This window comes from Arvicola amphibius, chromosome 3 (genome assembly GCF_903992535.2).
Source record: "Arvicola amphibius chromosome 3, mArvAmp1.2, whole genome shotgun sequence".
NCBI classification, from domain to species: Eukaryota; Metazoa; Chordata; class Mammalia; order Rodentia; family Cricetidae; genus Arvicola; species Arvicola amphibius.
The window spans coordinates 47,390,086-47,415,594 of NC_052049.1; the positions used below are offsets into that span (position 1 = coordinate 47,390,086).

Consider the following 25,509-nt stretch of genomic DNA (forward strand, 5'->3'; position numbering starts at 1 on the left):
AACCAGCACCGAGTATAGGCTGTGTTTAGGAGATGTTGAGTTTTGATTGATTGTATTATCAATTTGGTTGATAATATTGATTATATATCAGTGAGAATATAATATCCAATATTGATTTAACACCCAGTTTTGATTTAATAATGGATTTATCGTTCAAAGGACAGCACAGGGGAACGCAATCGTGAGGACCCAGCGGCAGTTCACTCCACCATGGCCGGTGAGCACTGGAAAGCAACATGGGATTCTGTGTTTGTACCTAGGGATTTGAAAGGAAAGTGTATTTGTGATTGTCCAGGGAGCTGCTAGAGAGGAGAGCACAGGCACGGAGAGTACTGTGGAGGAGAGAGTGTCAGCATTCCTGTGACATCTTGAGAATTAAGGACTAATGACAGCAGTCCTTGTGTCAGGGCCCAACCAGGCAGCGTTAAAGGCCTCATGCAGCAAGCGGGGTTCCTGAGATCTTAAATAGGAAGTTGGAATGTCAGAATATTCTTGATAAGCACACATTATGTCTAAGTCCCCAGGTCAAAGAGAACACTTGGACACATGACCTCGCATTCTGATGCTATGAAAAGGTCTGAGAGGATCTAGAGGGAGATCATGGACATTGGAGGAAAGTCCTAATCTGTCCCTAGCAAACAGGCAGAACAATGTAACAGACACCGCAGCTTTAGGATTGAGAGGTTTGACTGCATCTCCTACGGGGTCTTCCTCCTTCCCTCCACAGATGTTGCTCCAAGTGAAGCCCAGGGAAGTGAATGTCCATCCAATGGTGCCGCCCTCCTCTCCACAGACCTGGCTCGCAGGGAAGCCCAGTGGTTTCAAGAGGCAAAGAGTCTGAGTGAGCAGCTGAGAGGAGCCTACACCAAAGCCACTTTCCGCCACATGGATTTGCCAGAGGTGTGTTCCAGCCTAGGCACTGACCACTTGCTTGGGTGTGATCTGTCCATCATCTCAAAGCACATCAGCAGGCCAGTGCAAGAGGCCATGATGCTTCCTGAGGTCTTCACCAACCTCAGCTCTGTCATGTGTGTGGAGGGGGAGACCGGCAGTGGGAAGACAACCTTCCTGAAGAAAACAGCTTTCCTCTGGGCATCAGGATGCTGTCCCCTGCTGAACAGGTTCCAGCTGGTCTTCTACATCTCCCTGAGGTCCACCAGACCAGACCAGGGGCTGGCCGACATCATCGGTACCCAGCTCCTTGAGGCAGGAGGATGCATTAGTGAAGTGTGCCTGAGCAGCAGCATCCAGCAGCTAAGGCACCAGGTGCTGTTCCTGTTGGATGACTACCGTGGGATGGACTCACTGCCCCAAGCCATACAAACACTGATTACCAAAAACTACTTGTCACGAACCTGCCTATTGATCGCTGTCCATACAAACAGGGCCAGGGCCATCCGCCCATACCTAGATACAATCCTAGAGATCCAAGGTTTTCCCTTCTATAATACTGTCTCTCTACTACGGAAGTTCTGCTCACATGATATAACCCGTGTGGAAAAGTTTATGGTTTACTTTGGAAGGAATGAAGATTTGCAGGGAATTCACAAAACCCCCCTCTTTGTGGCAGCAGTCTGTACTGACTGGTTTCAAAATCCTTCTGACCAGTCCTTTCATGATGTTGCAGTTTTCAAGTCCTATGTGAAATACCTTTCCTTACAGCACAAGGCTACGCCTGAGCCTCTCAGGGCCACTGTGTCCTCGTGTGGCCAGCTGGCCTTGCGAGGACTTTTCTCATCTTGCTTTGAGTTCAGTAGTGAGGACCTCACAGAAGCAGGAGTCGATGAAGGTGAAGATCTGACCACCTGCCTGATGAGTAAATTCACAGCCCAGAGACTGAGCCCAGTCTACCGGTTCTTAAGTCCTTTGTTCCAAGAATTTCTTGCTGCCGTGAGGCTGACTGACCTCCTGAGTTCAGAAAGAAAGGAAGACCAAGATCTGGGACTTGATTATTTGAGACAGATTAACTCACCCTTGAAGGCAATGAGTGTCTACAACAATTTTTTGAAGTATGTCTCCAGCCAGTCTTCATCAAAGGCAGCACCAAGAGTTGTATCTCACTTGCTTCAGTTGGTGGATGATAAAGAGTCACTGGAGAACATGTCTGAAAATGAGGATTATGGGAAGCTCCATCAAAAAACTCCTCGGATGATGAAGTTAATTAAAGAAATGTGGCAGGTATATCCTGAAGCTTTTTCTTCATTTGTCTCAGAACATCTGCTGGGTGTTGCTCTAAACTTCGCTTATGAAAGCAACACGGTCACTGCATGTTCTCCAATTATTTTGCAATTCCTTCGGGGGAGAACACTGTCTCTGATAGTCCTGAATTTCCAGTACTTTGAGGACTACCCAGAGAGCCTGCTACTGTTGAGGAGTGTAAAAGTCTCCATAAATGGACATAAAATGCCACCAATAGTATTTAGTTACTCAGTCATGGAAAAATGTTTTGAAACATTAGAGCCACCAACAATAGATGAAGACTATGCTCCTGCCTTTGAACATATGAAGGAATGGGCAAAAAAATTAGCTGAAAATGAAGATAATGTGAGGAATTTTATGAACAGCCAACCCCTGCATCCACCCGACATCAGTGCTGGCTATTGGAAACTGTCACCCAAGCGGTACAAGATCCCTAGGCTGGAAGTTGCAGTGGCCAACATGGATCCCGCAGACCAAGCACTGCTCCGCGTCCTAATGGAAGTCTTCTCAGCATCACAGAATATTGACCTCCATTTGACCCACAGCAGTGGCTTTCTTGAAAGCATCCGCCCTGCTCTGGAACTGCATAAGTCCTCTGTCACCAAGTGCTCCATGTGTGGACTGGAGCTCAGCACAGCAGAACAGGAGCTGATTCTTACCCTGCCTGCCCTGCAGACTCTCGAGGTCTCAGGAACAAACCAGTTACCAGGTAACCCTGAGTGTCACGTAACCATTCTGGCTGACACCGTGTTTTCTCGTTCTGAGTTTTAGATGAATGATAGATGCACAAGATCATAAATGTGTCTTGAGAGAAGAGATCTAAACACTGTCACTGTCTGGGGCAGTGTATAAATCAGTGGAAGTCCCTGAATCCTAGGATGGGTTTGAAGTCACTCAGACAAAACTAGGAAACAGTTTCCATCAGTATTTCTTCTCCCAAGTTTGTTAATAAGGGAGTTTGGATTGCTTGTGATCGGTAAATGATGGCCTGTGTGGAAGACGATGCTGGAGAATCATCTGCACCCTGGCTGCCTGAAGAAGGAGGGAGTTTAGCTCTGTAGAGGTTTTTTTTTTTTTTATAGAAGTAAATATTTATGTCTTCTAAGATGACTGCACTGGTAAACCTGTGTGTCACACGATCCCTCAGAGAAGTTGAATGACCCCTTCACAAGGGTCGGTTGCCTAAGATCATCAGACATATCAGACATTTGCATTATGGTCCATAACAGCATCAAAATTACAGTTAGGAAGTAGTAACAAAAATAATTTTATGGTTGAAAGTCAGCACAACCTGAGGAACTGTATTAAAGGGTTGCAGCATTAGGAAGGTTGAGAACCACTGCTCTAAGCAGTGTTTGATTTTTTAATAGACTTTATAATGATTTTTAGATATTGATTTTATTTTATTATTATTTTAGTTTGTGTATATGCGTTCATGTTCATGTATTTGTGGGTGCTTCAGAGGCCAGAGAGAATGGCAGATCCTTTGGCACGTTTTTTACAGGCTGTTGTGTACTGCCTAATGTGGGTGCTGGAAATTGCAAAACAAGAGCTCTCGATTGCTGAGCTGTCTTTTTAGCTCCTAGACTTGACTTATCTCTCCTTCCGTTCATTTCCATATTTTTATACCACCGTAAATATCTGATTTGTAAATTTTGTAGTTGCTATTAGCAAAGCTTTGATCATCAGCAGCCTGCTATATGCTCAAGTATGCTTTGCTCTGTCTGTGTCATCCTTCTTCTTCCTTTCTTTTAAACGTAAATTCTTTTTTTTTTTTTTTTTTTTTTTTTTTTTTTTTTTTTTTTTTTTGGTTTTTCGAGACAGGGTTTCTCTGTAGCTTTGGAGCCTGTCCTGGACCTAGCTCTTGTAGACCAGGCTGGTCCCGAACTCACAGAGATCCGCCTGCCTCTGCCTCCCGAGTGCTGGGATTAAAGGCGTAAACGTAAATTCTTTATTGGATCTTTGGGAATTTCACAATATGAACCTCAACTTGCTTACCTCCCAGTGCTACCATTTGCCTACCACCAAAACAAACCCGTAGTTACCATTTTTGGGGGCCGCCAACCAGCTCCCAAATAATGACACAGAGACTTATTATTAATTATGAATGCTTGGACTTAGCTTAGACTTGTTTCACTAGCTCTTATAACTTAATTTAACTTGTTTCTATTCATCTACATTTTGCCTGGGGCTTTTAACCTTTCTTTCATTCTATATGTTTTACTTTTCTGCTTCCTCTGTGTCTCACTGGCTGACCCCCCATGTCTCCCAGTTGTCTCCTGTTCTTTCTTCCTCAAACTTAAATTCCTCCTCCTTACTCTCCCTGCCTGGAAATTTTGCCTAAATAACCTTCCTCTCTATTGGCCATTGAGCTTGCCTTAGGCAGGCAAGGTAAATTAGCAATACAACTTTATATAGTTAAACAAATGCAACACATCTTTACATAGTTAAACAAATATTTTGCAACACAAACCAAACCAAAATAAATGAGCCATAGAGAAAAACAAAAAACCAAAAGAAAAAAACAAAACTACACCAAAAAACCCCTCTTTATTCCTCCATCTCTCCCACCTCTCCAACACTTCTTCATTTGTCCTGGTGGCACTGGGAGCCGCGGTGTCACCATTATCCCTTTTGTCCAGTCAGCTCTACTTGCGAATGTTCATTACTATGAGTCTGGTCCAAGGCCTCTGGTTTCTGGTACACCATCACCACTGGTTCCTCACTGAAAACTCCTCTCAGATGTCCTGCAACCACCTTGAATCACGGAGAGCCTGTGGTTATCACTACACAGGACCGATGGGGTAGATGTTAGGGTGGGCTAACCCTAGGTGAAGCTGGGTGGTAGTTGAGCTGGTCAGTCCAGGTCACTGGGGGTGACCACCTCAGGTGAGGAAAGGAGCCAGCCCTCCATGTCCATGCCATCAGGGTCAGCTCTCCCATGTTTTACTTGAGGGATGGGGCCATCTCTGCAGACTGCAGGGGGGCAGATATCCCATGAGGGTTAAGGCCAGCTCTCTTGCCGCAGCATCTGGTGAGGACAGCACCCATTATCCCAGGGCCAGCAAAGGGCAGGCCTGGGTCAGCATGGCTCTGTGATTCCATCATGCATGGTTCCAATGGCTCTTTGAGGCATTTGGGCCATATACAACACAGACCCAGACATGGTCCTCAGCAGCAGCTTGGGCCTGCACCACATATGGGCTCTGGGTAGAAGCACAGGGCACTCAGTTCAGGATGGCTCTGGTGGTGGAATGGCTCCTGGACACCAACAAGGCCATAGGTTGCAGCCCTAACCCCACGTTTACATGTAACTTTGGTGGCAAAACAGACCACGACAGTGGTGGGACCATGGACCCAGACATGAATCTTGGCAGCAACCTGGTCTGGATGTCAGCATTGCCCCAGGTGGCGGTGCAGGCCACTCAGATTAGCATGGCCTCAGGGCATGTGTCACCCTTGGACACAAATTTGGCCCTAGATCTTGGGCATCCATGTGGCCTTCAATGGTAACAGGAACCTTGTACATCAACACTGACCTTAACTGAAGTAGGGCCATGAACCTAGACATAGCCCCTAGCTGCAACCCTGACCCAGCCCACTCAGATCTGCCTGTCCCCAGCTGCAGCCTGTCCCTTGGCCACTGACATGGACTCAGGTGGCTGACCTGACCCCTGGCACTCACATGGTCCTTGGTGGCATTGTAGGCCACAGACTTCAACACAGACCCTTATTGTAGAGGGACCACTGACCCAGACATGGTCCTTAGCAGCAACACGTGTCTGGATGTCATCATGACACTAGGTGACAGCACAGACCACCCAGACTTACATGTTTCTGGTGGCAACTCATTCCTCAGACACAAATATTCACCCAGACCCTGGAAATCTACATGGCCCTTGGTTGCAGCAGGAGCCACAGACATTGTCTCTGATGTTAATTGGCATTAGATAACCATTTGATGTGCTCTTCTCTAGAGAAAACGATTTCTCCCATTACCAACATCACTTAGTTTTCTGTAGTTCTTTGTGTAGGGTTGAAGCCTTATGAGTTTTCATTTAATTTGAGTACTATTTTCTATACTTTTACTCTATATAGGTTCCTATCTTTAAAGCTGACTTACTTATAGGCAACAGGTAAATGAATTATTACGATTATAAATACTACTACTTTGGTTTTTTGAGACAGGGTTATTCTGTGTAGCCCTGAATCTCCTGAACTCACTCTGTCAACAGGCTGGCCTTCAACTCACAAAGATCAGTCTGCCTCTGACTCCTGAGTGCTGGAATGAAAAGTGTTCACCACCACCGCCCTGTAGGATTTTATTTCTTGACCCATTCAGTCAGTCTGCATCATTCAGTTGGAGAATTGGGCCATTAAAATTTGAAGTGTGTGTTGAAGTTATTATTGAAGTGTGTGTGTTGACCTCAGTCACTGTGTTTTTGCGTTCTGGTGTTGTTTGTGTTCTCAGTTGTACTTTGTAGTTTATTAATTGTATCTTCAAGTTTCTTCCCATGTTCTTAGCTGTGCTTATCCCTGTCTTCTGCCTGAAATATTGCCTCCTTGTTCTATTTAGGTCTAGTTTGCTGGTTATAATTTTTAGGCTGCTTATATCATGGAAAATGTTTTCCTACTCAACTACAGCAGATAGTTTTGTGTTGCAAGGAGCTGCTTGTTCAGTCCAGCCAGCCAGAACTGAAATAATCACACAGAAACTACATTTATTAAATCACTGCTTGGCCCATTAGCTCTAGCTTCTTATTGGCTAACTCTTACATCTTAATTTAACCCATTTCTATTAATCTGTATATTGCCACATGGCAGTGGCTTGCTGGGTAATGTTCCCAGTGTCTGTCTCAGGCAGAGGATCCATAGCGTCTCTCTCTGACTCCTCCCTTCTCTTTCCCAGAATTCAGTCCAGTCCTCCTTTCCTACCTAAATTCTACCCTATCAACAGGACAAGGCAGTTTCTTTATTTATTAATGGTAATCATAGCACACAGAGGGGACTCTCATATTACCTTCCCTTTTCTGTTTAAACAAAAAGGAAGGCTTTAACTTTAGCATAGTAAAATTACATATAAAAAACAGTTATCAAGCAAGAATTACAGATACAATATTTATATTTACTTTATATTTATATCATAACTAAGGAAAACTATAACTATCTATCTATTCTTCAACTCCATGAAAGACTCCAGAAGGATATAATATTACCTAAGTAAACAGGAATGCATTGTAAGCAACTTCCAAAACTCTAGAAATGACAGAGACATCTTGCTGCCTGGACATTTACCCAAAGTTTTTCTGTACCATTGGGTCATCCATCTTCAGCCTACAGGCCCATAGTATCCAACAGACTTTTCCATGATTCAATGTTGGGGAGGCTGACCAATCCCTTGTCTGAGGGGCGTGGCCGCTCCAGGGTGGGGGGGGGGAGGGAAATACCTTTAAAAAGAACCAGGTTTTGGAAAGCTCCTCCTTCTGGTTTCCCTGCTCTTCGCTGGAACCTTGGCTCTGTAAGCTTACCCCATTTCCTTCCTTTATTAAAGCTGATTAATTAAGGCTGGTTTTGATTATTTCCCATTGCCATCCGACTGCCACGCTTCAATTCAGGAAATTTCAAAGGCAGGTCTGCCTATATTGGCAGTTTGCCAGTCATTTTCTACTCTATCCTGCAGAATGTCTTGCAGACTCTTTCGTGAAGCTTGAACCCTAAAGTATCTTCTCACCTTTAGGCAAGTCCAGCAGTCATTTCTCTGTGGATCCTGCATGCCCAGTTCATCTAAAAAACTCCATAAGGAGCTATTTCGATGCCCATCTTCCTCTTGAAGTAATTGGTGCTGCCAAGAGCAGATTTGTCTAATTTTCATAAAAGTCCTATGTTATTAAAATATTTTAAATGCCTTATTCTGAAATTCTCTGAAAGATTTGAAAAATATCTAACTGAAATATATCTCTAAATATCTAGAAAACCTAACTAACATTACTATAATCTTGACTATTATAGATGACTATCTATTAACCTGTATTTCTTAAGTATACATTACATTTTTAAATAAACTACACAAACACAATACCTTAATCAAGAACAGAAATAAACATATAACAAGATTGTCCTTAAATTTGTATCAATAAACCAAGTTCCATAGCAATGCAAATCTCTATAGCATATCCCCCTTTAAATGTAAACAAACATTTATAAACAATATTTGGGAATATGGGCATAGTTTTGTTCAGATGTCTTCCTGCTGTTTATTGGGCAAAGTATTTTCTCTGTGGGGGTGTTCACAGCAACCTTTCAGGGGATCTTGTTCCATGAAACCATATTGGACTGGAAGAAATCCACAGGTTCTCAACTTCTGTGTAAACAAAAGAATAACCTCTTTTCCAAAGCAACATATCCTTAGATCCAAATTTGGAAGTCATGATCCCTTTATAATATATATGCTGGTTTAGCTTAGCAGCCCATAAAATAAAATGTTTCTCTCTACTTAGCTCATTCACAGTCAAAAAATTCAAAGATAATATACACAATATACAGTAATATAAATAATACAGATTCTCTGTGTATTTCCATGTTTATGTGGCTTATTTTCCTTTACTCCTTTTAATCTTAACATTATGACTCTCTATACTCTTTTTCATCTCTCTTCCAAGTCTATGTACATTTATCCAAAAGTATGACCCACTTATATGGCTGAATCAGAAAAATCTCTCTTAAAGGAGTTGTGGCAAGCTGCCAGCAAACAGCAAGAAGCTGCATTAAACTCTTTTTTTTTTTTGTCTAGAATTTCTTTTCAAGCCACCTCAAGTTTTACGTGGATTTAGTTGGCCACATGGGTGTCAATTTGTTTCAAGGAGCCTCTTGTTCATCCTGGCCACTCAGAACCGAAATAATCACACAGAAACTATGCTCATTAAGTCACTGCTAGGCCCATCAGCTCTAGCTTCTTATTGGCTAACGCTTACATCTTAATTTAACCCATTTCTAAAAATCTGTATATTGCCACGTGGCAGTATCTTATCAGGTAATGTTCCCAGTGTCTGTCTCAGGCGGAATATCCATGGTGTCTCTCTCTGACTCCACCCTTCTTCCTCCCAGTATTCAGCCCATTCTTCCCTTCCTACCTAAGTTCTGCCCTATCGACAGACCAAGGCAGGTTTTTTTTTTTTTAATTCATTAATGGTACTCACAGAACACAGAGGGGAATCCCACATCAGTTTTGCTCATTAGTCTAGGTTGGATGTGTTTTTTTAAGACTTGGGAATCATTGCACCAGGATCTTCTGCCATTCAAAACTTCCAATGAGAAATCAACTGTTATTATTATGGGTCTTTATATGTGACTTGTGTTTTTTCTCTTGATGCTTTCAATATCTTCTCTTTTTTTCTGTATATTTAACATTTTTTTCTTTTTTGTTTTATTTTTAAAGACAGGGTTTCTCTATGTAACAGTTCTGGTTGTCCTGGAACTCACTTTGTAGACCAGGCTGGTCTCAAACTCACAAAGATCTGCCTGACTCTGCGTCCCAGGTGCTGAGATTAAAGGTGTGCACCACCTCCTGGCTATGTATACTTAATGTTTTAATTATGTTATGCCATGAAGAGTTTCTTTTCTGATTCTCTATATTTGGTGTTCTCTGTGATTCTTGTATCTTTTCTTAGCTGGGAAGTTTCCTTCTGTGATCTTGTTGGAGAGCTAATCTATACCATTCATCTGGAATTCTTCTTTCTCATCTAATCCTAATCCTAATTAAAAAGGTTGGTCTTTTCTTGGTGTCCCACATTTCCTGTATGTTTCTTTTCTGTTTTTATTTTCTCCACATATTCTTAGCTTCTTTCATCTAGATCCTTTACTTCATCTTCAAGTCCTCAAATTATAAGTGCTACTTGATTCATTTTACTTGTAAGTTTTTCCATTGAGTTTTCTAGTTCAGTTATTGTGTTTTTCAATTTCATATACATTAACTTGAGTTCTCATCAGTGTTCCTCTTTATTGAATTTTATTTTTCAAATCCTGGATTATCCTCATTATTCTCTTAGCCTTACGTTTCTGTTTTCTTAGGTATTACTCAGGTGTTTATGGTCTTTCTTTTTAAGATCATTGAGCTGTGTCATCTTTAAGAGGTGTCATCATAAAAATATAGTCTTTAAAACTTCTCAAATTCTCCATAAACTTCTTGGTGAAGTTTATGGTTGTTCTTATAACTTCTGTGTCCTGGGGTTCATCCAGGTCAATCTCATTTCTACAGGATGGTAGATTTGGCAGTCAGAGACTACTGTCTTGATCTTTCAGTGTTCATATCTTCGTGATGAACTGTCTTTTGTTAGTTTTGTGTCTGATATAACAGGCTATGTGGATTGAATCGAGCCTGATGTTGGTTGGATATGGCTCATGTGGATCCAGGACTGGGTTGGTATGGAAGATGCTCTATCTGGTCCAAGACTGGAGCTGGGAGTGTGTGTGAGAGTTGGGGTGGGTGTGAGGATGGGAGCATCAGGCAAACTCACCTAGCTAGAACCTCGAGGAAGATGTGTAGGACCTGGCCTGCTAGAGAAGTTTGATGTGGTGTGTGAGTGGCTTGAAGGTTGGGGGCGGGGAAAAAGGCAGAGTGGGTCATGGCATAAGCCTGGATGTTGGTAGTGCCACAGGCAGGAGTGGATAGACTAGGGCCATGATTTGGATGTGGAACCCAGGCTAGATCTAGGGCGTTAGAAATGGGTGAGTGGAAGGGAGATGTCAGACTTACTTGGTACTTGACATTGGAAAAGGATATGCAGCATATGGTTTGGTAGAGAGGTTCTGAGTTACATTTTTTTAAAAAAAATGTTTTATTATTATGTATACAGCATTCTGCCTGCAAGCATGCCTTCAGGCCAGAAGAGGGCACCAGATCTTATTACAGATGGTTGTGAGCCACCATGTGGTTGCTGGGAAATGAACTCAGGACCTTTAGAAGAGGAGGCAGTGCTCCTAACCACTAAGCCATCTCTCCAGCCCTCTGAGTTACATTTTTATATATGTTGGAATCCAATTGTATTCTTTTGCATGTGCAAAACCAGTTGTTCCCACACAGTTGGTTGGAGAGCTCTTTCATTTATTTTGTGAGTCTAGAGAACATCACAGGCATTCCTCTATATATGACCAGCAGATGCAGGATCTTCATGGATGTGCTTCTTAATGTTAAAATCTCTGAAAAGTTTTCTTATGAAATGATCTAAAAATCAAAGCACAGTTGAGAACTCCCACTTGGTACTCTTGAGTGATGAGAATTGTGTGCTGCTTTCCAGATCAACTCTTCACTAACTTGGACAGGTTCCCGAACCTGAAAGAACTCTCTGTGAGATTAACTGGCAAACCGGATGTGCTTTCAGTCATCCCTGGAGATTTACCAAACCTCAACCACATGGAGAAGTTATCCATCGAAACTTCCACAGAGTCTGACATCTCCAAACTGGGTAAGGATGGTGCCTGGATCTCCCAGGTCGTGTTTCAGCTGGAAAGCTCCTTAGCTAATAATTGTTAGAATCATTAAATCATCACTAGCTAAAACATCTGTGGTCCTGACATCATGAACCGTGTCCTGGGGAAGGTGCAGGAACAGCGCTCTTCCTCATGAAGGGGCAGACATTCACTTGTAACCCCGAGGACTTGACACGACTGTGACTGTCCTGAGCTCCTCACAAATGCTGACTCCCTCTCATCCCCTTGTGAAAGGAAGCACAATGATTATTGCTGGTTTCCAACAGGGAAATTGAGGTCAGCGACTGCTCAGGTTTGTCCAGCTGAGGAAATGCATCCTCAGAAGAGAAGATTTGAGTCCACGGCCTGAGCTTTAAACTCCCAACATACTTCCTCTCCACGGCAGTTTGTGGGGTTCTTTTTTTTGCTGTTGTTTTAGTTGCAGATCTGCCTGCTGATGGAGAAGGAAATCTGACATGGAGTCACCTGGTTCTTTTCTCCATTTCCCTCCATCCCAGGCTCCTGTTGGTGGACAGCTGTGCAGCCATCTTTCTAGAAGATGTCACTTAGCAAATGACTCAGGCACCATCAGATCCTTAATTTGGAAAACCCTGAACACTGAGTGCTAAAGAAATGTAAAAATGGGACCAGAGTGAAGCATGGGAGTTCATGCCTGTAGCCCCAGAATTTGGGAGGCTGAGGCAGGAGGATTAATATCACATCAAAGCCAGTTTATTTCCATAAGTGAAGTTATTTTCAGTCTACCAGAGATACAATTTGAGACCTTATCTGAAAATAAACAAAAGAAACAAACAAAAATATTTTGCAGGTTGGGAAGATTGATCAGCAGAAAAAGGTACTTGCTGCCAGGCCTGATGACATCAATCCCACAGATCCATATGGTGTCAGGGCAGTGTGCAAACACAGACACACCAGGGTGCTGATGCTGCAGGTGAAATATGGAGAGGAGAAAACTGACCCAGAGAGGGCCAGGAACTCGCCCAGGTCATCTGCTCTCCAGTCGGCTGCAGAAGCTGAGCACACGCCCACTGTGGCCTGAGCACTGGATCACCGCGTCACTGCCTGTTTAATTGGTGTGGCTGGGATGATGGATTGAGAAGCCAGTTTGGATAGGAATTGTAACCTCTAATTTCTGAAAATCCTTCATCTTTTCCAGTTAAATTGATTCAGAACTCTCCAAATCTTCATGTTTTCCGTCTGAAAGATACTTTCTTTTCCGGTTTTGAGTCTCTCATGACTGCACTTGCTTCCTGCAAGAAACTCAGAGAGATTGAGTTTTCCGGACCATGCTTTGAAACCATGCCATTTGGTAAGAACTATACAGTGTTGACTTCAGATGCTCCTGTGTACAGTCATTAAATACTCTAGAGTTCAGATGCAACTGATGCCAGAGAAACCGTGACAGCAGTGACTTCAGTGAGGCTTTCCCAGCAGTGAAGTGATCTGTGTCTACAATGTAAACATTCCCTGTGCCTAGTCATAGTAATTCAGTCGGAATATCACATCACCTTCATCACTTTGAGATGCTCTTATTTTCACAGTATTCCTCCATGACACAGGAAACGTATCTGAACTAACTAAATTTATTTTCCCTTTCCTAGTCACTATTTTGCCAAATTTTGTTTCACTGAAGATATTAAATCTTACATGTCAATATTTTCCAGATAAGGAAACATCAGAAAAGTTTGGTAAGTTTATAAAACAGTGTTTCTTAAAGTGTTCTTTATCCTCCCTCCTCGTCCTCCTTCAGTGAACCCACAACAAAGCGAGCTGTGTACAGCTATCCCTTGACATCCACGGCAGCTGGGTCCAGGACCTCTGCTGATGTGAACACTAGAAGATCCTCCACTTTGTGGTATAAAATGGTGCAGTGTTTGCCCATGACTCCACATGTCCTCCATATACTTTAATCCATCTCTCAACTGCTTACAGTGGCTAATGTAATGTAAATGCTATGTAAACAGGTGTTACTCTGTGTTGTTCTGAGAATAATGATGGAGGGAAAATGTCCGTACATGTTTGGCACAGACACGATTTTTAAAAATTAAACCAGTGGTTGGTGGAATCTGCTGATACAGAGGGTTTGCTGTACCAGCCATGCTGGTCCTTGGGAGGACACAATAGTGATGCTCAGAATCACCCCCAGATGCCATTACTGTGGGTCCCACACATCCTTACACTTGATCTCGTTAAATGCAATGTTCTCAGACTCACTAGCTTCTTAGGAGAGAATTTGGTCATGATAGCACTGTGCCAATTCATTTGTTCCTCATTTTCACCAAAGGAAGAGGCAACAAGATCTCTGAGTTTGAAGCCATCATAGGGTACAGAGCAAGTAAAAGGAAAGCCAGAGCCAATCAAAAAAACCTGTTTCCAAAAACCAAAACACAGGGGAAAAAAGGAAAAAAAAAAAAAAAGGAAGGAAGGAAGAAATGATTGTGAAAATAGTGTTTATGGGAAACACTCTAAAAGGTTAAAAAGAGGGGACATGGTTGCTGTGGATACAGAGCCCTAACTTCACAGCTCTGCTCAGCCTTTACTGTGTGTTACGAGAGCCCGGATGTCTTCTTGCTTCTTTCTCTCCATTTCTGTAGAGACAACATGTGTATGTATGTCCGCACGTGCACATGCTATGTGTCCCTGCATGTCTTTTGTTTGTGGGGACAGTGGATACATAATTCAATGTGCTCAAGTAGCAGGGACAGGATCAGGGAACAGGGTGACTAGCATGTATCACACAGTATTGTGCAATCAGACATGGAGTGTAATGAGAGCCAGGTCTCCTCACTACTGAAGAAAGAATTTACAAGCATTGAAAGGGAGGGTGGGGCAGCCAGACGGCTCAGCTGGTAAATGTGTCACATCAAGTCCAAAGACCAAAGTTAGATCCCTGGGGCTCACATGATGGAAAAAGAGAAGCAGCTCCTGTAAGTTGTCCTTTGACTCCACAATGCTGTGACACGTGGGTGCCCATCCACCAAACGCAAATCTTACCTAAGTAAATGAATATAAACAGAAAAGAACAGGGAGGATGAGCACCCCAGGGAAAGGCCAAACCCCAGGGTGCACCAGACCCAATCAGGAGGAGGCAAGTGTCCAGATTCCTGTGTCCAGTCTGAGAGCTGCCCCTATCTCATGAAGATATTTCCTCCTTTTTAAAATTTATTAGCTTATGTGGGCTGGAGAGACGGCTCAGTGGTTAAGAACACTGACTGAAATTCCAGAGGATCTGGGGGTTCAATTTCCAACACCCACATAACATTTCACAACTGTCTGTGTCTCCAGGTCCAGGGGACCCAACACCTCACAGGGGCATACATGCAGGAAAACACCAATGCACATGAGATAAAAATAAAAGAAATAAATTTACTAACCAACCAGGCAGTAGTGGTGAATGTCTTTAATCCCAGTACTTGAGAGGCAACAGTAGGTGAAGAGTTTCAGGCCAGCCTGGTGTACAAAGAGAGTTTCAGGATAGCCAGGGCTACACAGATTTTGGGAAAGCCAAAGATTAATCTGGAATATTACTTCATATTAGTCTTCTAATTAGTTTCTGTGAGGCCACAGAAGTAGAGACTGAGTGATCATGTGATCTACAGAGTACACGCTAAGGAAGATTGGATGAGGGGTGGAAGGCTGTCAGAGTGGTGGACCATGCTTTAGTGAGGAGGGTGGATGTCCTCAGAGTGATGGCAGGAGGCAGGATGGCAGGGGAGGGGGCTGAAGACACTGTGCAGCTAGGAGAGTGACCTGCAGTGGAGGCCGCAATTAAGAGAGAGCAGAAAAGGAGACAGCCTGGACTTGTGTTGAGAGACAGGTTAGGGAGGGTGGAGGAGCCAGCTGCAGAGAGCAGCAGGAACAGCTGTGTGCTGACCCCTTCTCTTTTCCATGGAGAGGAAGTGACCAGGAGGGTGGGGCTCTAGACTGAAGATGTCCAGGTCATAGCTGCTCACGATGGGACAGCTGCTGAGGATGGCTTTGTGGTGTCTCCCACAGCCCAGGCTCTGGGTTCTCTCAGGAACCTGGAGGAACTGCTCCTTCCCACTGGGGACGGGATCCAGCAAGTGGCCAGACTGATTGTCCGGCGGTGTCTGCAGCTTCAGCGTCTCCGAGTTCTTGTCTTTCACCACACCTTGGATGACGACAGTGTGATGGAAATCGGTGAGTTTCCCTCCGGGAAAGGGTTTCCCCTGTGTGGAAGCAGTGGCATCATTGGAGCTGTCTGCGGCAAACGTCTAGGATGGGAAAGTCTTCCAAACTGTTCCTCATGTCCACAACCAGTGTTTCCTCTCGTGTCCTCCAGCCTCAGGTTCATCCTGGTCGGACTGGCAAGGTCAACAGCCTCTTTTTTTTGAGGGGGTATAGAAGCCATCCACCTGTGGTTTAGTTTTCTAGTGTTCGGAATTGAACACACACACACACACACACACACACTGGACCAGTAAATCTGTGCTCTGACACCTGGTGTTTCAGGCACCTGGCAGATGCTGTTGGTCAACTGAATATTGACAATATGTAAACAAAGTGCAACACGCTGGAGCGTAGAACTGGATCCATTTTCCTGTTCACATTGCTGAAAATGTTGTTATCCAGTAAGTGCAGGGTCAGTCAGATGCTGACCCAGACCTTCACCCGAGCCCAGATGCCCAGTCTGTGGTCATTGTCCACTGCGCCCCCAGTTCCTCCACAGATGACCCTGCACTGCTCTCCTTCCCCAGAGATCCATTAGCCACGAGACTTTTCATGTAAGGGGATCCTATGCCATAGGCGCTGTCCGTGTTGTCTGAAAATGTGTCTGTGCTTTATATTCATAGTAACACATGTGAACAGAGGACGTTTATTTCACTGTGTCATTACTCCATTTCCTGACCATGTCTGCACTCTGTGTGTCCGTTCAGTGGACACGTGAGTTGTTTCTAACGTTGGTTTCTGTGAATGCTTCTAAGAACATTCTCATACAATGTACGTGTTTAGTCATTTCTAGGGGTGGAGTTTCTGAGATACCTCACATAGACTGAATAAAACCACACTTTTGGTTAGTTCTATCATATGCTTGCAATTCAACATTTGGGAGGCTCAAGAATTTCCTGGTTTAAGGTTAGGCTGGGTCACATGAGACATTGAGCACAGACAAATCAGCAAAGGAGCAAAGATCTCCGTGGTGTTGTGTCCGTTTTCTCCCTCCACAGAAGTTGCTTCACATTCTGGCTGCAGAAGGTGTTGTCCATCCCTTACATTAGACACTGATGGTTCTCGTGGGTAAGAAAACCCAAAGCTTTAGCTGAGGAGGATCTTTCAGATTGACCAGCATCCGAAAGAAAAAGACAGAATTAGGAGAAAGAAAATTTGCCCCTTTTTGATATGGATTTCAGAAAGCTAGGCAGACCCCACCAAACCTAATGGAGGCTTGGCTTGTAGGCCCTGCTCTAGGAATTCTGGGAAGAAAAGCTTGTTGTCTTAAGGTGACCCCATCCTCCTAAGTGTTGTCTCCTGGCCAGGTCCCTTACCTGCCCCACATGATGAACCCTTAAAGGAGGAGCTAAGGGCATTCTTCCCTTTGTGGGAGGTTCCATTCTTCATGCTGTGATTAATCCCAGAGGGTGTGTCTAAGTCACCAGCTGTGGGGCATGAGATGCAGCTTAGCAGTACTCATTTAGATTGTGTGAGGTCCTGAGTTCAATCCCAACTACCACAAAAAGTCATTCAATCAATCAATCAATCAGTCAATCAGTCAGTCAATCAATTAAACTCTGTTACCTTGTCTAACTTCCTTATAGTTCTAGTTTGTCTTTCTGTCTCCAAGCTGGGTGCACAGCACATGCAGGGCTGTGAGATCTTTCTGGTAGACCAGCTCTTTACTTGTGGTGCGACTCTTGCCTTACTCCCGCTTTCTGTAAATTAGCATGGGTGTCCTGAACCCTTTCCATGTCTTTCTACTTCCTTTTACTTTTCACCTATCTATGCCGCACCATTTAAGGTTGCCTGTACAGTTAGTGGTTAGATTTTGAAAATGCAGTGTAGGCAGGAAATAGTAGTGTATGAGTTCAGTCCCAGCATTGGAGAGGAAGGCAGATCTCTGTGTGTTCCCGGGAAGCCTGGTAGCACTGATAATAAAAGCCCATAGACAGATATTGGGGTTCAAGATGACGATCAGAAAAACAAAGATTCCAGCCACTGGCTCTTACTTCTACCTCAGAACAAAATGGGTGGTCCTGTCTCCATGAATCCTAGACAGAGACTGAGCCTGACTCCTGTCTCCTTCCATCTCATATTCTTCTCTAGTGCTGGGATTAAAGGCATGTACCACCACCACCCGGCCTCTATGGCTGACTAGTGTGGCTGCTGGGATTAAAGGTGTGTGCCACTACTGCCTGGCCTCTATGGCTGACTAGTCTGTCTTCTTTGCCCTCTAATCTTCAGGCAAGCTTTATTTATTAAAACACACATAATATACCACTATATTTCCACTTTTTGTCTGAAATAGAAAAGAAGGCTATAACTAATATAAGGAAAACTATATATAAGAATTAAAAAAACTTTATATAATATATATAGGCAATAAATATATCAACAACGTCTAGTCCATTTGCATTTGATAAATTAAGAGAAAATACTCCATATATATCCTATCTTGATAAGTCCAAAAGATTGTACCTAATTCACTTTCTATTCAAATTTATATTATCAAATTATCTTTTATGTCTCTTAATCTTTTATACTTTACACCTCTTTGGTGAGATTGTTTTCTGAGTCTGGTATGCAAGGAAAACTTTAATTATCTAGTCTTCAGCTACCTCAAAGACCTGAAAAGGAAATACTATTAACTGAGTAAACAGGAAGTGCAAGTAAGCGACTTTCAAAATATGTGAGAAATGATAGAAACATCTGGCTGCCTGGACAGTCACCCAGAGTTCCTCTGCGATGTTGGGGCATCCGTCTTTTTTTACCTATGGGTATAGAATATTTGACAGACTTTTCCGTGAAGCAGATATTCTGAAGGGCTGTCTAGCCTTGTCTTGATAATATTTGGCTATCATTCTCTTTTATGCCTTGCTTGCATAGTTAGGACAGCATACTCTCAGCCAGTCAAGGTAAGGACACTTTCTTGCCCAGTGACCTACTTTTGCACTAAGAAAGTAAACTCTAGGGGCTGGAGAGCTGGTTTAGTGGTTAAGAGCACTGGCTTATCTTCCAGAAGATCTGAGTTCAATTCTCAGCAACCACATGGTGACTCACAACCATCTATGGTGATATCTGATGCCCTCTTCTGGCTTGTAGGTGTCCATGCAGATGCAACACCATATACATAAAATAAAAAACAAATACTTAAAAAAAAGAAAGAAAGTAAACTCCATAGTCGGGTGGTGGTGGTGCATGCCTTTAATTCCAGTGCTCAGGGGGCAGAGACAGGTGAATCTCTGTGAGTTCAAGGCCAGCCTGATCTACAAGAGCTAGTTCCAGGACACACTTCCAAAGCTATAGAGAAACTTTGTCTCAAAAAAACAGAAAACAAACAAACAAAAAAAGGAGAAAGTAAACTCCATGCGGAATTTCTTTGATGCCTATCATCTTCTCTGAAGTACATTGGTGCTGCCAGGAACAGACATGTCTCATAATCATAAAAAAGAGCCTTTGTTATTAGAACAGTGTAAATGTCATATTCTGTAGATCTTTGAAGTGTTTGAAGATGACCTGTTTATCTAAAACATATTTTTGTTTGACCTTGAAAGCTTACCTAATGTGACTACAAGTTAAATTGTAATAGGCGATTACCCACTAAACTACATTTTCTTATTATCCCAAGCAGTTGGTAATAGTAATTTTCAAGGACTAGAAATTTGTATCACATTGTTAAATGAATTATATATGTACAATACCTTGGACAAGAATAGAAATGTAGGGCTGGAGAGATGGCTCAAAGGTTAAGAGCACTGGCTGCTCTTCCAGAGGTACTGAGTTCAATTCCCAGCAACCACATGGTGGCTCACAACCATCTGTACTGAGATCTGGCGCCCTCCTCTGGCGTGCAGGCATACATCGAGGCAGAATGTTGTATACATAATAAATAAATCTTAAAAAAAAGAATAGAAATGTATGTATAGTATGTTCTAACAAAATTAATCTCAAATTTGTATCAATATATATGGCGCCTGCACCACCTGGAACTGCGATTGGGCAAGGGTCTTGGGATTAAAAAACACACAGAGACATGGGTCACTCCTGAAACAAGAATGCCAATTTTATTGTGTCCCAGGGCAGCTTATAGTCAGCTCTCCTTGACTAATGGCCATGCCCTAGCTCTCAGGATTTTTCAGCTGCAAGCCCACCAGAAACCACCCCACAGTTATCAGGAACTCCTGAGGGTCTCTTGCTCAGAGCAGCTGCAAGCAGAGGAAAACCAGTTGTTTACTCCAGGAGGCAAGGGGTCATAGGAAGTTCAGGGTCTGAGGGCCCATAGCCCCCAACAAATATACAAAATTTATATACAGTCTACAAAAGTCCGAGCCAATGTAAAACATTTAAAACTAGTAGTTGCTTTTAAGAGTAGATTCAATAATGTACCTTTTTATATTATATTCACATCTTCCCTTTTTTCTTTTTAGAGTAGATTCAATAGCCTACTCGTTGAGTCTGTCATATCTATATCCACTTTTTTCTCTTCAAAGCAAGAACTTTGAATTTAATTTCCTTTTTTACCAATAACAGCTTGTTACCAATTCCCCTAAACAATGACAAATATCCATAACCTAATAAAAGACCAAAAACTACCCACACCACCTCTTGGGAATGTGGGCATGGTGTTCTTAAATTTACTTCCTGCTGTCTGGGGGCAATGGCATCTTTAGGGGATCCTGAAAAGAAAAATTTGGGTTAATTGTCAAGTCCTGGGAGAGATAGCTATATCATTTGTTGTTCAGTCTCTGCGCAATGGGAAAGTGCAGGGCTTGTCTCAAGTCCTGGCTAGAGTAGTCTGTGAGGCTGAATCATCTCAGCTAGCCACCTTGAAAAGCCTATCTTTAGGTGGTGTTTTTCAACTTAGCGGTGTTATCATAGTCCTGGAGGAATCATTGTTGTGGGGCCCCATCCTTATTTGGAGACTTCAAAGGTCACTGTTAGGTATGGTCATGGTTCACTGCAGAAAACTGATACTCAGATCTGAAATCATGCAAAGGAAGCTAAATGAAGTCTTTTTCTAGAATTAGTTAGTATTCTACATAACCATTAACATCATGACAAAAACTTTAAATACCTATATATTAATCTTATAAATATTGACATAATATTTATGCCTAAGAAAAGTTGTTAAAGATTCAAAATAAAACCAAAATATTATGAGATTAGTGGCAATAAAATAGTCCTTAATTTTTTTTCTGTCCCATATTAGCAACCTGATCTACACAGCAAGTTCTAGGATATCCAAGGCAGCATAGTGAGACCCTGTCTGAAATCAAAACAAAATAATTTAGCCAGGTGTGCAAGTGATTATGTCTGGAATCCCAGTTCTGGGAGGCTGAGGAAAAAGACCAAGAGTTCAAAGTCACCCTGGCTTCAAGACACCCTGTGTACAAAATAACCACTGTGTGTGTGTGTGTGTGTGTGTGTGTGTGTGTGTGTGTGTGTGTGTGTATGTGTGTTGGATTTAAGACCTTTTTATAAAAGCTGCATTTTTCTCTCCTTAAGATTTGTACAACATTAAGCCAGGAAGTGGAGGTACACACCTTTAATCCCAGCACTCGGGAGGCAGAGACAGGCAGATCTTTGTGAGTTTGAGGCCAGCCTGGTCTACAAGAGCTAGTTCCAGGACAGGTTCCAAAGCTACAGAGAAACCCTGTCTTGAAAAAACAAACAAACAAACAAACAAACAAACAAATTTGTACAACATTGGATTTTATAGCTTCTTTCATCACTGTTTAATATAAATTGATATTTTTTTAAAGATTTATTTTATTTATTATGTATACAGTGTTCTGTCTGTCTGTATGCTTGCTGGCCTGAAGAGGGCATCAGATCTCATTACAGATGGCTGTAAGCCACCATGTGGTTACTGGGAATTGAAGTCAGGACCTCTGGAAGAACAGTCAGTGCTCTTAACCTCTGAGCCATCTCTCCAGCCCCTAAATTGCTATTTTTTTTAAAAATCTTTTTTCCAGTATGCTATGTCAAAACCTTTGTAGCAATTGAATCTCACATAGATTTGGGAGTCAATAATCCCAGGCCCTCTCACATTCTCTCACACTCTCTCACACTCGAGCAGATTTCTTTCCCTCGCAGAACCCAGCACTGGTTGCCTAACACATGGTAGGAAGTCAATAAATATCTGTTAACCTAATATGAAACACTTAATTTTTGGATCTGGACATATGGCTCAACAGATAAGAGTACTGGCTGCTCTTCCGGAGGACTTGGATTTGATTCTCAGCACCCATGCAGCTGCTGCTCCCAGCCACCTGTAACTCCAGCTCCAGGGATTTGTCGCCCTCTTCTGACCTCTGTGGACAATAGGCACGTTCGTGGTGCCCTTAAGATAGGGTACAGGCAAAATATCCATAAACATAAAATTAGAAATTATTTTTGAGACAGATTTTTCTCTGTAACTTTGGCTATCCTGGTATTCTCTTTGTAGACTAGGCTAACCTTGAACTCACAGCGATCTGCTCGCTTCTGCCTCCTGAGTGCTGGGATTAAACATATGTACTACCATCCCTAGAGATAATTTTTTTTAAAAAAATGCCTACCTTAATAAGACTCTTAAAACCATTGTTTGTTTGTTTGTTTGCCTGATTTTTGTTTCCCTACTGAGATAGGTGGGAGGGAGGGGGGAGGAAGGGAGAGACGGAGGGAGGAAGGGAGGGAGGAATAGAGGGAGAGAGAGAGAGAGAGAGAGAGAGAGAGAGAGAGAGAGAGAGAGAGAGAGAGAGAGAGAGAGAGAGAGAGAGAATGTGCTATGGCAGTATATAGAGGTCAGATTTCTTGGTTCTCTTCTACAATGTGGGTCCACGGATCAAACTCAGGTCATCAGTTTGCCTAGAAGATGCTTTACCTGCTGACCATCTCACTGTGGCAATGGTGTCCATCTTTTGATGCACAGCTGACAGGTTACTCCTGGACAGTGTTTAAACTCAAAGCTAGGAGACAGCACTTACACACCATAGAATCAGATAAGTGTACAGTGCAATATCAGTGCAATATGGAGAATAAAGGAAACCAGGGGACAACAGGCCATGGATTGGGGTGGCCCGAGCTTTCCTCTAGTGCTTCTGGAAGAGTCTTCATACATGGAGTGGGAATAACTCCTGACGACCACAGAAGTCCCTGTTCAGCACACAGTGGAGACACTTTCTCAGGGCCTGTGTCTTCAAATTGAGCTCCTACTTGATTCTGGGTGAAATATTCCCTGACTTTCCCTTATTAGGAGGAAGTGGGTGGCAGCTGGACTAGATCTTCACTCCAGAGGCCCAGGTTCCTGGTGACTGAGAACTCACCATGTGTTTGGCTCCATTTCCTTCAAAGCCCGTGCTCTCTGTAACCAGGGAGTCTCTTCTGGGCATTGGTGGAGGGCACAGAAGTAGCCAACGAGAGGACAGCTTTTAAGACTGTCACCTTCCCTTCTCTGCAGAAAGGGAGACGCTGTTGGCACAGTTTCTCAGTCTCCTATGCTGTAACCTGTTCCACAGCTGTGCCCTGGCCTGACTATGTCCTCTGTGAGACCAGAAGAGAAGCCCACATTGCCCTGACAGCCAGAGTTCTGTGCTCAGCTCCCCAAATTCTGCTTCCTCCAAACTGCTTGTGGTTTGACCAGGTGGTTCCCTGTCAACCAAGCAGCTCTTTAGTGCTTTCTAAGAACAGCCTCTAAGACATCGTGTTCAGAATGTCCCACTTTCGTCGTCGGGTGTGGGAGTGGTACCAATAACGTGTCACCATTATTGAAGTCCTTAGGATTTTGTTTTCATGAATGTTTTGTTTTCCAGCCAAGGGAGCGACTGGTGGAGGTTTCCAGAAACTTGAGAACTTAAATCTTTCAATGAATCACAAGATCACAGAGGAAGGGTACAGAAATTTCTTCCAAACCCTGGACAACCTGCCAAACTTGAAAGTGCTGAGTATCTGCAGGAGTCTCCCAGAACGCATCCAAGTTCAGGCCACCACTGTCAAGGCTCTGAGTCAGTGTGTGTCCCGACTGCCCAGCCTCACCAGGCTGGAGATGCTCAGTTGGCTCCTGGATGAAGAGGATCTCAGGGTGATTAATGCTGTGAAGGAAAGACACCCTCAGTCCAAATGCTTGACTATCCTCTGGAAGTGGATAGTGCCCTTCTCTCCTGTCATCCAGAAGTAGAAGATGGAGCTGAAGGCTACTGGCAGTTCTAAACACCCAATATCCTACTACATTTTACTCTTGTTGAGTATGGTGGTACACACCTGTGCTTTCATATGATGTGGGATTCCCCTCTGTATGCTGTGAATATGTTTTATTACCATTGGTTAATAAAGAAGCTGCTTCCAGCCTATTGCAGTGCAGAATAGAGCAAGGCTGGAACTCTAAGCAGAGATAGAGGAGAAAAGAAGGCAGTGTCAGAGAGACACCATGTAGCTGCAGAAGGAAACACATGCCTGGGAACCTTACCAGTAAACTACAATCCCTGTAGTCAAATACAAATAATGGAAATGGTTAATTTCAGATATAAGAGCCAGCTAGCGATATGCTTAAGTGATTGGCCAAGCAGTGTTGTAATTAATATAGTTTCTGTATGATTATTTTGGGTCTGGGTGGCCAGGAACAAACAGCCTCTGCCTACTTTCACTTTTTGGGAGACTGAGGTGGGAGAATCATGAGGTTCAGGCCAGCCTTGGTTATACAGGAAGATCCTGTCTCAAATCCTAAGGCATAACTCATATTAAAGGATATTCATTAGCTATGTAAGCTGATATTTTTTAAAGCTTGCATATTCATCACTGAACATATGATGCACTATGATACGCAGTCCTTGTATGGTCCTCCTGTCTATTGAAAGTCTGCAGGGCCCCACTGAGCTATGACAAGCAGACCTTGGCAATCCTTGTATGATCCGTGTGTCTGAAGACTAGAGCTAGTCAAGTTCATTCCTAGAACCCTCCATTGTCAAGGTCAACAGGAAAGAATGGGGAAAGGAACATGATCTGTGTAAAAGTCACTACGTGGATGGAGTATTTGATGGAGGTAAGAAACGGTCAGTTTAAGGATGAATCAGTCCCACACACGATGAAGCAGAAGTTGACTTTACCACAGGATGCAGATGACTCTTTCCAGAGATGTTGTCTTCTGTGCACTCACCAGCCTCGGTGTGGCCTTGCTTGCTTACACCATCTCTCATCCATGGCCAACATGAGGAAGACATTGGACTTAGAGAAAACTGCGTTTGTTCCAGAGACTTTTGAGTGTTTTACATGTACTGTAATGGGCTTAAGCTTTTCTTTCTTTTTTCTTTTTGTTGTTTTGAGACAGGGTTTCACTATGTCACTATGTAACTTTTTTTTTTTTTTTTTTTTGGTTTTTCGAGACAGGGTTTCTCTGTGGCTTTAGAGCCTGTCCTGGAACTAGCTCTTGTAGACCAGGCTGGTCTCGAACTCACAGAGATCCGCCTGCCTCTACCTCCCGAGTGCTGGGATTAAAGGCGTGCGCCACCATCGCCCGGCTCACTGTGTAACTTTTAATGACATGGAACTGAATACATAGACTAGGCCTACCTGGAACTCACAGAACTCTGCCTGTCTCTGCTTCCTAAATATTGGGATTTTTAAAACAATAGTTATAAATACATTAAGGATTTTATGGGTCTGTTAACTTGA

The 25,509-nt window shown here is 43.1% G+C and overlaps 1 protein-coding gene across 6 annotated transcripts in view; it reads left to right on the forward strand.

Annotated features, from left to right (window-relative positions):
- The window catches only part of LOC119808869 (general transcription factor IIH subunit 2), a 101,621-nt gene extending 76,449 nt beyond the window's left edge, over positions 1–25,172 (forward strand). For 4 of the 6 annotated variants that reach the window (XM_038321367.1, XM_038321370.1, XM_038321368.1 and 1 more), the window contains 7 exons: positions 160–217; positions 728–2,908; positions 11,493–11,660; positions 12,842–12,994; positions 13,287–13,373; positions 15,682–15,846; positions 23,655–25,172. In XM_038321367.1, the coding sequence (XP_038177295.1) occupies positions 160–217; positions 728–2,908; positions 11,493–11,660; positions 12,842–12,994; positions 13,287–13,373; positions 15,682–15,846; positions 23,655–24,019 (3,177 nt within the window). In that variant the 3' untranslated portion in view covers positions 24,020–25,172. Of the gene's footprint in view, positions 1–159; positions 218–727; positions 2,909–11,492; positions 11,661–12,493; positions 12,995–13,286; positions 13,374–15,681; positions 15,847–23,654 lie in introns of those variants that run through there. The other 2 variants (XM_038321373.2, XM_038321371.2) reach the window with 2 other exon arrangements.
- The last annotated feature ends 337 nt before the right edge of the window (positions 25,173–25,509 follow it).